This window comes from Miniopterus natalensis, chromosome 1, assembly GCF_054644295.1.
Source record: "Miniopterus natalensis isolate mMinNat1 chromosome 1, mMinNat1.hap1, whole genome shotgun sequence".
Taxonomy (NCBI): domain Eukaryota; kingdom Metazoa; phylum Chordata; class Mammalia; order Chiroptera; family Miniopteridae; genus Miniopterus; species Miniopterus natalensis.
Window position 1 is genome coordinate 141,748,573 of NC_142081.1, and position 15,112 is coordinate 141,763,684.

At 36.1% G+C, this 15,112-nt stretch overlaps 1 protein-coding gene and 1 long non-coding RNA gene across 5 annotated transcripts in view; one reads left to right on the plus strand and one right to left on the minus strand.

Annotated features, from left to right (window-relative positions):
* Positions 1-14,199, plus strand: part of SLC9B2 (solute carrier family 9 member B2) — a 50,635-nt gene extending 36,436 nt beyond the window's left edge. The window contains exons 9-13 of one of the 4 annotated variants that reach the window (XM_087826327.1): positions 717-866; positions 6,509-6,617; positions 9,500-9,636; positions 12,906-13,129; positions 13,885-13,900. In XM_087826327.1, coding sequence (XP_087682453.1) covers positions 717-866; positions 6,509-6,617; positions 9,500-9,636; positions 12,906-13,127 — 618 coding nt within the window. In that variant the 3' untranslated portion in view covers positions 13,128-13,129; positions 13,885-13,900. Of the gene's footprint in view, positions 1-716; positions 867-6,508; positions 6,618-9,499; positions 9,637-12,905 lie in introns of all 4 variants that reach the window. The other 3 variants (XM_087826322.1, XM_016223602.2, XM_087826336.1) reach the window with 3 other exon arrangements.
* LOC107545514 (uncharacterized) lies at positions 3,462-13,082 on the minus strand. The gene is made up of 3 exons (XR_001604042.2): positions 12,890-13,082; positions 12,010-12,110; positions 3,462-3,584 (listed from the first exon to the last, which is right to left on the minus strand). It is a non-coding gene; the product is annotated as an uncharacterized LOC107545514 (long non-coding RNA).
* Positions 14,200-15,112: the final 913 nt, after the last annotated feature.

The following is a 15,112-nucleotide window of genomic DNA, read 5'->3' on the forward strand; positions in this document are numbered from 1 at the left end:
GAGAGGCTTAGTAATGTGCCACACATACAACAATGATGTAAAAGAGCTAGAATTTTAACCCTGGGCTGTCTGGCTCCAAAGCCCATGGTGCTTTCTTCTACTATTCCATTCAATCCTGTGAAATTCTACATTGATTACAGCAGAGGAAGCTAACTCTTACCCCTGAAAGAGGAATTTGTATTTGTACGTGTGCTATCTCTACTTTTGTTAAGGAAAGTAAAGTAAATGTTGTGTCATGCATTGATATGTACAGATAAAGACATCTTTATTTTCCACTGCCTTGAAGATGGAAAAATAAATAATTAAAAACCAGTTATATAGTATGGATGGACCTGGAGAATATTATGCTAAGTGAAATAAGCCAGGCAGAGAAAGACAAATGTCACATGGTCTCACTTATATGTGGAATCTAAAGAACAAAATAAACTGATGAACAAAATAGATCCAGTGACATAGAAGCTTGGAACAGACTGAAGAATCTCAGAGGGAAGGGGGGGGGGGAGATTAACCGAAGAATTTTTATGCATAAATGCATAAGCCATGGACACAGACAAAAGTGTGAAGAAGGCCTGGGGTGGGGGGTGGGTGCAGAGTAGAAGGGGTCAATGGGGGAAAAAATGGGACATCTGAAATTCTTTCAACATAAAGAAAAATTAAACAACAACAAAAACAATTATGTGGAATAATTGAGCTAATCAGTGTTTTTTCTTCTCAAGAGCAAACTTGTGTGGAAGAGAGCATTCCTTGTCCTGGGGCTCTCTGTGCTAGCGGTGTTCAGCAGCATGTATTTTGGTTTCCCTGGGTCAGGAGGACTGTGCACTTTGGTCATGGCTTTCCTTGCAGGCCTGGGATGGACCAACAAAAAGGTAAACTTCATTTTTAAGTTCTTCTCATCACTACTTTCTGATCAGATTATTTTTTTTCCTTCCAGATACTTGCTTGGCATCAGGATAATAAAATTATTTTAGCATAAAAGCTATTTTCTATGCATATACAAATGTATGCCCAAATGCACACACATTCTTTTTTCTCCTTACATATCAACCTATAACTTGGCATCTTTACTTAAAATATATCATGGTCATATTTCTCTGATGCCTTCCTTTTCTTTGTAAGGGCTACAGAGTATTGCATTGTCTAGCTGTACTATATGTTATTAAACCACTTTCCTACTCACAGACATTTAGATTGTTTCCCATTTTCTGCTAAACAAGAAGTGCTTCAATAAAATACTGTATCCTTATATATACCATATTCATAAACTCTAAGACACTGTCAAATCTAAGAAGAAAGAAAAAGAATATTGCCAATTAAGCTATGACATGACATTCTAATTTCAGAAGTGTTTAAATGTGAGAAAATGTGCATCTTAAAATCAACAAAATATAGTATATCTTTGAGTTTATAGGATAACTTTCTAGAAATAGGATTGCTCTACGAAAGAGGATGCACTTTGGCGCTTGTTTTAAATTTTATTTTTCAATTATAGTTTACATTTACTATTACTTTGTATTAGTTTCAGATATACAGCATAGTGGTTAGATAATCATATACTTTAAAAAGTGTTCCCCCTGATATTTCCAGTACCCACATGGCAGCATACATAGTTATTACAATATTATTGACTATCATTTTGATAGTATCAATTTGCCCTTTTAAAAGGTTGTACCATACTGACACATAAAAAGTAGTGTCTTGTTTTCTGTTTCTTTGATTAGCATTAAAATTGAATATTTTTTCATATATTTAGTCACTTCTCTTATTTTCTTTTCTTTGATAGGTCTTTTGTCCATTTTCTTCTGAAGCTTAATGCATTGATTATTGATCTGTAAGATATACACACATATATATGATATTAGCCCTTTGTGCCCTTTTTATGTTGTTCATTTTTAACATACAAATATATTTTCATGTGGGGAGATCTACCCATCTCTTATTACATTTCCTTAATAGTTTTTTTCTTAAAAATCTCTTTACCAGTAAAATCTTATATATGTTATCTCATTTATTTTTACAATAACCTTGATAAATATATATTTGACCCACTTTACAGACGAGGACATGAAGGCTTAGGGATATCAGATTGCCCAAGGTCACAAAGCTAGTAAGTAGCAGAGCTAGGATGAGAACACACCTTTTGATTACAGAGAGTCCCTTACAGTGGTTTGACTTACGATTTTTTTGACTTTACAATGATGGTGCTGAAGCAGTATGCGTTCAGTAGAAACTCTACTTGGAATTTTGAATTTTGGTTACTTGCTGGGCTGGCGATACGCGGTATGATACCAGCTACTTCCCGTGATGCTGGGCAGTGCAGCGAGCCTCAGCTCCAGTCAGCCCCTGATCACCAGAATAAACAACAGATACTCGACAGAGTACTGTGTTACCAGCATTTTTTGGATATTGTGTGTTACGTTTTTGCATCACATCATGTCTACAAAACACCCACCTGTGTCTCCTGCTTCTGGTGAGAAGAGGAAGACAAGTCCTCTTGAGAAGAAACTAAAAACAATTGCCTAACTGCAGGGTAACGTAAGTGTCCTGAGCGCATTTAAGGTAGGCGAGGCTGAGATGTGATGTTCAGTAGGTTAAGTGTATGAAATGTATTTTCAACTTTGATGGCTCATTGAGACATAATCCCATCAAAAGTCCAGGAGCATCTGTTTATCAAAATGGTTCCCTAAACAAAGGAAAGAAAACGAGTCTTCATTGAATCAATTATGTGGCAGGCACTCTGAATACCTTTTGTATTTTGGTACTCAGGGAAGTTCCTATTTCTGGAGACACCAGTCCAATGAGTCCAGATTTTTGGACTTCTTTTCTCCCTTGGTCTGTCATATAGCATCGGGTCAAGAGTTCTGACCGGTGGGGCTAATCTCAGCTCTGCAATTTTGTAGCTGTATCTACAAACAAGTAATCTAACTCCTCAGTCCTCAATTTCCATCTCTCTAAAGTGGGGAGGCATAACAACTTCTAGAGCGAAGGATTAAGAGAAATAATCTCTATAACGCCAAGTACTTAGTCATAGAAGGTCCTCAGTAAATAATGGCCCAGTTATTTTTATATCTACTTCCAGAGCAGTCCAGCATGGTAAAAATGCATAAAATTTAAAATATGGAGATAGGGATTCCAATCCCAGTTCTACTATTCTCTAGCTGGAAATCCCCCCAAAAGTCACTTACCTTCTCTAATGTTTAGTTTTTCTCAACTGTAAAATAAAGAATATAATAACATCTAAAGAATTGTTGTGACTACTATGTGGGAAGATGAAAATTAAACACTTGTAAACTCAACAGTTCTATAGCAATATTGTTGGGTCATATTTTGAAAAGCTAAAATATTTTATAAAATTTTGTTTATGCCTATAGTTTTATGACATTATTTCATACTTTTCTGCTTGGTTTTCCATATAATCATTAATCTTGCCATTTGTTTTATTCAAATGCACTCACCTTCTTAAAGTCTCTTTGTGCATTTTTTTCATCTATTTTCAAATCGAGTGCTGCTTCTGCTGACCTTTATAGTCATGGGACTTTTTTTCCTGATATAATTTAGATCTTCTGAATCTTGAAATGTTCTTATCTCTAAGAGGAGAAGAATCAGCTTCAGTAGTTATTTAACTCATAAAGAAACTTTCATTTCTCTTAACTTTCTCCTTTTGTCGATCTTTGAAAAATGTTTATATTTTCAAAGATTCTTATTAATGGTGTATACATGTGTGTAAAATGGCCTAAACTTTCAATGGACAACACAGTACTCATTCCTCTGGGCTCATCTTCTTTTATACTTAGCCTATTCGATGAGTCTATTTTCTTCATTTATTTTTTTTATGCTTGGTTTAATCTCTTTTTTATTAAATTTATTGGGGTGACAATTGGTTAATAGGATCATACAGGTTTCAGAGGATTTCTATGTTACAAGATCTGTATATATGGTGACAGAAGATGATTTGACTTTGGGTGGTGGACACACAGTGCAATATACAAATCTATTTTCTTTATAAACCAATTCGCTTTAGATTTGAAGTTATGAAAAAAAAAAAAATACACAAGAAAATACATTGGCAGAACCAGTCATTGTCATTAAATTATGAAGAATATTGCATCTTATCTAATATAAACCTTTCATTTTACAGATGAGAAAAATGAGGTGCTGAGTGGCAAGTGGCTTACAGTTAGTGGGTAGCAGAATTTGAACCTGTCATTATCTGATTCCTTATGACGTGAAAACACAATTTTTTGCATGATATAGGGATACAACTATATAAATAAATCTACCAACTCCCTCACTTATGCTGTCTTTCAACATTTATAAGCCAAGAGGAAATATTTACCCTAATAAAACATCAGAAATAACAAAAGAAAAAAAAAACAAAGAAACTATGCAATCCTCCTTAGTCAAACTGCTTAATACTATGTATATGAAAGTGCAGCTCCTTAAAGATGTATAATTGTAAGTATAAAAATATCATCCAAAAATATAGATTCTTATTAGTTGATTGAAAAAATCTGTTAAATGTAAATTCTTTGACACTGTAATGGGTACTGATAAATTGCCTTCCAAGAAAAGCATTATTATTTGCTCTCCTACCAATTAGTAAGAGTTCCCCCACCCCCTATAAAAGATGGCATGTTGCTTTAATCTGTGTTTCTCTGATTACTGAGTTTTAGTGTCTTATTTTTTGGCCAGTTGTGTTTCTTCTATGAAGTACTTGTGCATAGGCACTGCCCAGTTTTCTATTAGGTTCTCTATCTTTTTCCTATTGACTGGATGTTGTTCCTTATTCTGTTATATTAGTGCAGATATTTCCCCTGGTTTGTCACTTTTTGGGGGGCCAAAACATTTTGGTTTTACTATAGTTAATTGCATCAATATTTTCCTAGGGTTTTTGCATTATGTGTTATAAAGTTAGTACCCTCTAGGGTCTTATGAGGAAAGAGAAATCACATAGTAACTGGAATAGGGAAAGTTTATTATTAAGCAGATATTATCTTGTAAGATGTAAAGAGACACCTAAAGAACATAGGAATAGCAGCTATAACCCCCTAAGGCTCAGATAGAGCATCCCCTTCCACCACCCCACAGCCAACCCCTCCACCTATTCCTGCCCCCCGAGCTGAGAATCCAGACCATGTTTAGAACTTTGATTCAATGGATGGCAGAGAAGTCACTGTGGTGCCCTGCCTGCAGAATTTGCTGGAAGCCTACCCTCCAAGTTTCCAAGAAACCCACTGTCTAGGGTGCATGGGAAGGTATATCGCCCAAGGGAGTTGGCTGTGAGACCACCCCAGAAGCAGGCTGGGGGAAGCTGCTGGCCACTGGGTGCTGCCGGCCACCATGTGCTGTAGGGTCCTGGCACTGGAGAAGCCACCTGGGCTGCAGGAGCCTGATGCTGTAGGATCCTGCTGGAGAAGCCACTGAAACAAGGAAGAGCGCCTTCCTCCGGCAGTATCTCATCAGCGCCCCCTACTGACAACATGGTGCTAGCTAGCAAAGGAGAAATGTAAAGGGCCGGGCTCCATTTTCCGCATAGCAGAAAGGAGCCAAGGTCAATGAATTAACAACTGAAACAGCACTTTGCTGTACCTGCATTTTATTTTTGTGCACAATTTGAAGTGACCCTAAACAATATTTTTTGTAAAGATAAAATAAAATTGGAAACAACTTAAAAGTCCATCAATAAAGAACTGATTAAATAAACTGTGGTACTTCCACAACATATATTCCTGTGTAGCAATAATGAGGTGCATTATCTGGATATATATACTAATATGATAAGATCTCTAAATCATATTGTTAAAATAAAATGAACATAAAGTTTTAAGCTATGAGCCCAGCCAGCGTGGCTCAGAGGTTAAGCATCAACCTATGATCCAGGAGATCCCCCGTTCGATTCCCAGTCTGGGCACATGCCCAGGTTGTGGGCTCGATCCCCCCAGTAGGGGGTATGCAGGAAGCAGCCAATCAATGACTCTCATCATTTATGTTTCTATCTCTCCCTCTCCCTTCCTTTCTGAAATCAGTTAAATCATATTTTTAAAAATGTTTTTAAACTATGAAATAAAACTGAGTATCACAATATGTATACACACACACAAATATCATGTATTCTGAAGTAGAAGTTCTCCTAAGATTACTTTATAAAACTGTTTATAATTAAGATCCATTTGCAAAACAACACTAAAGCAACTCATTTAATAACTGTGTTAGAAATACAGGGTGTTCTGTATTTCCTGTATACACGCTTTGAATAATTATAAAGGCAGCGTTCATTAAAATACATTTCATTCTCAAAATGTAATAGAATCAGCTGTTCAAGTGTTTATACTTTTTGGGGAACACTGTGTATGTGCAATTTTTTGCTCTATTCTAGCTAACATCTTAATTTATAGATATCACAGAAATAAGCCTATCTCAGCTCAAACTGACTCAAATTTTAAATTAGTAAAATTCTTAGAACTTGTAACTTTACCTAATAAAAATCCATATGTATGTTTGTTTCTTTTAGGCAGAGGTTGAAAAAATTATTGCAGTTGCCTGGAGTGTCTTTCAGCCCCTTCTCTTTGGATTGATTGGAGCAGAGGTATCTGTTGCATCTCTCAGACCAGAAACTGTAGGTAAGAATTTCAAAGTAGTACTTCGGCTAAAATCAACTCTTTATATTCAACTCTTTATATATAGTTGAAATATCTTTAGTAGATATATGTGGTTCCCACTGTCAATTATATAAAAATTTAATAACTGTCTAAGTTTCTTAAAGTAGTTGCTTAGAAAATAATGTTTGTCAATCTAAGACTAAATTTTATATCTTTACAATTGTTCCTTGTAAACAAAAGCAACATTGCTTACTACTAGCAAAAATGCAGGCCTTAAAATATTTTTTTCTAAAATTAAGAGTGCTCATCTAGCCTTGTTTTGATCAAGGACCAGAATTTTAAAGATAACTAGTCATGGAATAGACTATATCTACCTATGGAATAGAAATGTTTGTTCATTCATTCTTTTATTTATTTAAGCATTTAAAAGCCATCATGTTAAAACTCTCTTGATTCATAGCACTGTTTTTAAAGTTAATTTGCACATATATTCTCTATATTTCCTCCTTTCCTCACATCACAATATTCTCTGTCCTTCCTGGGGAACCTATTCCCTGCCACCTCCTTCTGGACCTCACACATAGATTCTTCTCATACATCTTTAAATATACTTGTCATAGGCATACTTGTCAGTTTTCTCCTCTACAGAATTTAAAGAGCCTAATTTCTCTTATCTTAAAATAATATTTTTCCATTCTAATACATGTTGCAACATGGATGAACCTTGAGGACACTACTGTGTGAAATAAGCCCATCACAAAAAGACAAAGACTGTATGATGTCACTTATATGAGGTATCCAGAGTATTCATGGAGACAGAAAGTAAATGGTAGTTGTCAGGGTTTGGGGGGAAGGGGAAACAGGGAGCTGGTGTTTAATGGGTATAGAGTTTCAGTTTTGCAAGATGAAAAAGTTCTAGTGATTAGTTCCACAAAAATGTGAATGTTTAGTCCTACTTAGCTGTACGCTTAAAAATAGTTAAGATGGTAAATTTTATGTGTATTTTAACACAATTAAAATTTGTTCTTTCTCCAATTCACTTCCCTCCTCACCTACTAACCTACCTCTCTATTCCTTTTTTCAAACTTTTCCAAAGAGGTAAGTAACCATAGCCCCTTTTTCCATTTCAATTCTTATTCTCTTATTCAGTACATTTCAGTCCAGCGTCTGCCCTCTCGCACAACCAAACCTGCTCTGAGGAAGGTGATATTGCTAAGACCACTGAATATCTATTGGCCTTTATTTTATTTGAGCTCTCAACAGCATTTGGGAGATCTTTAAACCACTTTTTACATTGAGTTTTGAAACTTTGAATTTTCCAGAGCTTTTTGAGTCCACCTTTGTGGCTTAAATGCTGCTTTTCACCTAAGTTCTTTCCAAAGCCTCTGTGCTACTTACTCTACATCACATCTCTGAGCTCACCTACACTCAGCGGTTTTGATTATGAGTTGTATACTTCCAAAGTCTTTATCTCTAAATCAGTATATCCAGTTGCTAATTGAACATCACCACTTGTAACTCCTACAAAATTTCAAACTCAGTGTGTCTAAAACTTTATCATTATCATCTCCCCAAACTTTTCATGTTCCCTTTTGGGAGTGGTATCATCTCTTGGATCTTGTACTTCAAGCAACAAACACTGGAAAATTTACCAACCTAGGAAAAATACCCTTCAACAAAGAATCACATAGTTTTTTATCTAAAGAAACCATATTGCAGATTCACAGCAGATCCCCAGCAATGTCTATCTGGTGTTTTACAGCCTTTGGAACTTGAGAAAGTTATTCATCCTTTCTAAATTTCATTTTTTTCAACTGTAAAATGAGAAAAATTGCCCCACAGGTTGTAAGGATTAAGTAAAGTAATGCACTTAAGGCTTTAAGTGGCACAGAGTAAACACTTAACAAATGTTGCTTTTTTAAAAAATCACCCTATTATTTAGCAGTCACCTTTAGCTGTGCCTTTCTCAGGCCCAGTAGCCTGCAGCAGCCCTTGTCACAATCCCTTACTTTGCACATCAGGATGAACTTACCTTTATCAGCAAAGTATTCTAAAGGACTGAATGAAGAACCTACGGTACAGGGGAACCAGGGCTCAGGGCAGTCAGTGTAAACGCCAGCGTCCTGCCAGTGTCTGTTCTGATTGGTCAGTGCCCAGCCAGCTTTGTTCTGATCGATGGTGCCCCCTACTGGCTGGTAAATATTTTGAATATTCACCTCTGGTCTTATACTCCATAAAGAATTCTCAACCATTTTGATGAAAGTACTGATTTTTCCCCCCTCTTCTTGCTCTCTTACTAATATATTTATACTTCACTTACCTTACAGTACATTAATTAGTTGTTTATGTTTCTGTCTTCCTCTGACTTAGAAGTTCATAGAGACAAAGTCTGTATATTACATATTTTGTGTACCCAGTACCTAGTCCAAATCCTATCATGCATTGTTATCATTTAATAAATTCTTGTTGAATAAACACAGGGAAGAAAGTGTGATTTTTGCTATAAAGCATAAGAGAAATAGCATTCAATTCTCCGTTGTAGAAATTCAAATATGTTTAATTAATTTCTTACTTTATTCTAGGGAAAATACCTTCTTTTAAACAAATGGCCTGATTGATCCTTAATACACTGGTGGACAAAAATAGGTTTACAGTTTTAATACAAATAAATAATACAATAATTAATAAAGAATAAAATAATAAACTGTTTTGTGTACTCACAACTGTAAAATTTTGCCGACCCCTTTATTGATGTGTTGATAAATTATGCCTAACCTTTTTTGTTTTTTAAATTTTTAATAGATTTAGATTATTGCTGTTGATAGTATTTTGAATCAATAACTATGAGATTCTATTTCCTCCCCAGTATTTCATTATATCTAAAAATTGAGTATTTCTTGCAGGCCTTTGTGTTGCCACCCTGGGCACTGCAGTATTGATACGAATTTTGACTACATTTCTGATGGTGTGTTTTGCTGGTTTTAACATAAAGGAAAAGATATTCATTTCTTTTGCATGGCTTCCGAAGGCCACAGTCCAGGTAATGATGGATAGAATGGCTTAGCGTTTTAGCTCCTATTTCTATTTGATACCTTGAAATTTTAAATAAGAGGGCTTATTCAAATTTGGTGAAAATAAGTAATTGAAGTTTGATTTGTGAAAAGAGTTTTTACTAATCTACTCTTTAAAAGTTTTATTTTTGGTATATTGATTCCCTAAATATGACAGATTACTTAAATTTATTTAGATTACCAGGGTACAACAAAAATTCCAATAAATTTCTACACTGCTAAGAAGCAGTAGTGGCAGGAGGAAAGGATTTTCATTTTTATCAGTCAGAGCTCTCTAAATCCCCCAGAGAGATAGTTGTTCATTTTTTTCCACTTCATTAGCTTCCAAGAAGAGAGTGAAACAAATTGCATGGCTTGTTTTAGTATTTGGAAATACTTCAGTGTCAATTGATTGATGATCAGTTATGCTTGACCACAGTCTTTATATATAAAGTAGAAAATTTTATTGACAAACAATTCAGAAAATGCTTTACTGATTTCCTAAATTATTAGTTGATATTAAATTTTTAAACTAGCTGAACCTTCTTTCAAATGTCTCAACACAGGACCAAAAATTTGTGCACACTCATGAACAAGGTTCTAACAGATAGGTGCTTGAAGTTGTTGACCATGAATTTGGTAGAATGCATATAATTGCTCATTAAATTAGCACCGTTTAGAGTATGATTTGTTGCAAATGTAATATATTCCTAATTGTATTGTATATTTTCTTTTTTCTTTTTAACCGTTACCCAAGGATTTTGTTTGTTTGTTTGTTTATTGATTTTAGAGAAAGAGGAAGGGAGAGAGAGAAACATTGATATGAGAGAGATTGCTTCCCATATGCACCCCCACTGGGGATCAAACCCGTAACCTGGGTTTGTGCTCTGATTGGGAATTGAATACTTTATTTTGGTGTATGGGCCATCACTCCAACCAACCCACACCGGTCAAGGCTATATTGCATATTTTCTAGAGTAATTATAGCAAATGAGATTTAATTGTTCCATCCCCGACTGTTTGGCAATTATTTAAGTATGTAAATTTCTATTTCATGAAATGAAAATTAAATGTTCTTAATTTAGCAAGCTGTAGGGGATGTATATGCTCTGTAACTATATGCCAGATTTTGTACAGCTGTGGACTTGGGTATTATTCCAAGGTGGGGTTTTTTCCATCAGACTTTCAAAGATGTCTGAGACATTATGGCTAAAAATACTGTGAGGTTAATGTAGTACAGCAGGTGGAATAGTTTCTCCCTCAGTGTCTTCAGCTTCCATGCTACTTCTGGTAACTTTAATAGGTAAACATTAAAAGAATCACTCTAGTAGCTTTGATAAGAAAGACTTATTTCTAAATATTAAAATTTGAAAATGGTACCTTCCTGTTATCAAAACAAATTTTGAAATACGGGGATATTATCTAGGATGTGTTGAAGAATGTAGTTCTGTGAAACAAGTATTACATAGAATTTTCTTGTTTCTTCTTTTGCCACAGCACAAGAAATAAGACTTCTTATATATTTTTTCTATATTAGTTGATTTTCAAACTTTTTTGTTCATGTAATACTATAAAAATATATTTTAAATCACAGCTCAGCATATGTACAAACCCCAAAAGATATATACACATACACATACACACACAACAGAGAACTGAAAGAGAAATATATAGTTCACCCTTGAACAACACAGGGGTTAGGAATGGTGACCCCTGCAGAGTGGAAAATTTGTGTATAACTTTTGACTCCCCCAAAATTCAGCTGTCCCTGTGTAGCAGTGAGGTATTGGTTCTAGGACCCATCCATGGATACCAATATCTGAGGATGCTCAAGTCCCTTATATAAAGCAGTGTAGAACAATGCATCCATTCCGCCCTCCGCATCTGCAGATTCCCAACCACAGATGGAAAATGATGTTTTCTGTGTGCAGTTGGTTGAATCCACAGCTGCGAAACCTAGAAATATGGAAGGTCAACTGTATATTTATTGAAAAAAATTCATATATAAGTGGACCTGCACAGTTCAAACCCATGTTGTTCAAGGATCAAATATATATCATCATGTGTGCAGTTCTTGCCAAGAATTCACGAAATGTTAAATTAGTTATGGTACCAGATGACCTGCAATAACAAAGAAGCCTCAATACAGGGACTAAATTAGATAGTTTTTTCTTTCTCACCAGCAGTCCAGCATGGACATTCCAGAGCTGGCAGGGTGACCATTGTCCTCAGCCTGTGCCTTTCATCCATGAGTCCAGCTTTCATGATTTCTCATCCAGTGGGAAGGGGGGAAAGTATACAGTACAAGTGTCCATTTGTTTCCAGGGAACAACCTGCAAGTAGTATTTATCACTTCCACTCACCTCTTGGTGGCCTTAGATACATAGCTTCATCTTGTTGCAAAGAAAACTGGGGGGAAAGTGTCTACTTGGACAGCAATGAGACCAGCTAAAACTCAGGAGTCCTATTAAGGAAGGGAAAAGGCACGTTCAGATATTTGTGGTCAATTAGTAGTCTCCACCATTGTGTCTCATGCACACTGATATTTTCTCTTCTGTTTCACTGTCCTACAGGCTAACATGTTTGGTGGGATCAGGGGATAACTAGATTGACTAATGTATGATTTTCCCATGTGCACTAATATTGTATTTGCCTCTAAGAGAAAACAAGAATTTTTATTAGATTTTCCAGTAGATAAACTTTAAATGAAACATTTCACCATCCCTGAGGCAAAGAGTTAAACAAATACCTAAATTTCAAGGTTCATGATGTTTAAAACTAGTTTTGACTCTAAAGCAATACATGTTCTTATGTGGGAGTTGTTTTTTTCATTTAAAACTTCATTATTTTCCAGTAAGTATCACTGCATTTTTGTTTTCATCTTGTCATTTCTTAATTCCAAATTCCTAAAGATGAAACAATAAGATGATCAGTAACTTTCCTCCTTAGTCAGGAGAAATTTCGTATATAGGATCATGTTATAGTTCATTAATATCATGAGTCTGGGTTTGCCTTGCGTTTTGAAATATATTTGCCTGATATTTTTGTAACCTTACTTTATGCAAATCATCATTCTTTCCCTATGCAAAGGCAGAGAAAGTTTTCAAACAATCAGAACCAACTTCAGTATACTTTGAAAGAAGACTAACAGAACTTTCTTAGTTGAGCAAAAGAACAAGCAATTTGTTTAAAAATAATTCACCTTATATCTATGTGCTTATCTTATTGTGTTTCCAAATTTACCTTTAAATTTTTATAGGCTGCAATAGGATCTGTAGCTTTGGACACAGCCAAATCACATGAAGAGAAACAGTTAGAAGAATATGGCATGGATGTGTTGACAGTAGCATTTTTGGCCATACTCATCACAGCCCCAATTGGAAGTCTGCTGATTGGTTTGCTGGGCCCCAGGCTTCTCCAGAAAGCTGAACATCAAAATAGAGATGAAGAAGTTGAAGGAGAGATTGATATACGATTTTAGAGGTGAAAAACAGAAAAAGAAAGAATGCTGAATATACTGATTAGAAAGCTGCTAACAGAGGCTACTTTTATCAACTAGCAGAGGCAAGCTTTATCAAGACAGATACTGAAATATGTAATGCGTAAGCTTAAAATGTAATAGAACCAAAAGTGTGGCTATTTCTTTAAACAGCATTTTTAGCCCATTACCCTTTCCATGTGGGTGGTGATGTTCTGCAACTCCAACCTGATCTCTCTACCTTTTTTTTTTTTTTCCAAACACTCCTTCATCATATATCTTAATTTGCATAGAGATATATACACTTTAATTTGCTACCACAATTTAAAATTCACTTGGGAAAGACCAAGTTCACAATCCTGTTCTGCCAGCCAACAGCTTTCTTTGACTCACTGTTACTGTCACAGCTTCATGATTTGTGGTCACCTAGCCTCTCATGTGTTGAGCTGGCTCCTCTTTTTTGGCCCCTCTTTTCTTTTTTGTTTTTAAATACCATAATCCAGTCCCTCATCAGTTTCTACCCTCACTTTCCCTGCTAATCTGCCTCACCTCCACCCCTTTTATTATAATTTACTGGCCCCACCAAAATATTCAAGTACACAGAGCATCTTCATTGGTTCTTCCTCTTGCACCTATCTATATGCCAGAAGACCTTATTCTGACTCCTAGCTGGCTGCCCAGAGCTCCCCATTTCCGTGGCCCAGCTGACTTTGCCTCCCCTTACAGATGCACTGTCCTAGCCCTTTTTTATTTGTTTCAGGCTCTTCCTGTTCTCCAGGTGAGAGAGAGCTAATTTTCAAATCTATTGCCAACCTCATAATTATCATATCAATCAAGGTAAGATAAGCTGCTCTAATGAAGAAACAAAAAATACAGTGCTTAAAAGAAAACAGAAACTCATTTCCCTGTCATGCAACTGGCTGGCTGGTTGATGCCAGGCGTAGAGGTATGGGCAGACTCAGGGGTGTCAGTGACTGAATTGTGTGGCTTTAGGATGGGGGCCATTTCCCCCACTTTTCCTTGAAGCTGACCAGTGCCTCCCCCTCATGAGAGATCCACTAGACCCACTCTCTGTGCTCCCATTGGCCCCACCCTCCAGGCGCCTGGTGGCTCCACCCTGCCAAGGTCTCTGCAGAATCCAGGACAGACTGAGTTGTGTGGCTCTGGGGCAGGGGCTATTCCTCCCACTTTCACCCAAGCCTGACCAGAACCTCCCCCTCTCCTGACTCCCTGCAGCTGCACACTGCTGAGATTGGGCTCATGGCAGAAGAAGAAAAAGCAGAGAAAGATAATTAAAAGAATAAAATGGAAAATACCTATCAGTAATCACTTTGAATGTAAATGGCTTAAATGCTCCAATCAAAAGACATAGGGTAGCTGAATGGATAAGAAAACAAGAGACCCACCTCAGAAGGAAATACACACAGGCTAAAAATAAAGGGAAGGAAAAAGGTATTTCATACTAATGGAAATGACAAAAGAAGTTTGGGTAGCAATACTTACATCTGACAAAATAGACTTTAAGACAAAGGTTACAGTAAGAGACAAAAAAAGCACACTACATAATGATAAAGGAATCAATCCAACAAGAGGATGTAACACCTGTAAACATTTATGCACCCAACATAGGCTCACCCTAATATATGAAGCAGATCTTGATGGACATAAAGGGAGAGATTGACAGTAATACAGTCATAGTAGGGATTTTAAAAGCCCATTGACATCAATGGACAGATCTTCCAGACAGAAAATCAACAAGGAAATAGCCTTAAATGACACAATAGATCAAATGGATTTAATTGATATATTCAGAGCATTTCACCCCAAAGCAGCAGAATATACATTCTTTTCAAGTGCACATGGAACATTTTCTAGGATAGACCACATGTTAGGACACAAAACAAGTCTCAATAAATTTAAGAAGGTTGAAATCATAGCAAGCATCTTCTCTAACTATAACGGTATATAACTAGAAATCAATCACAAGG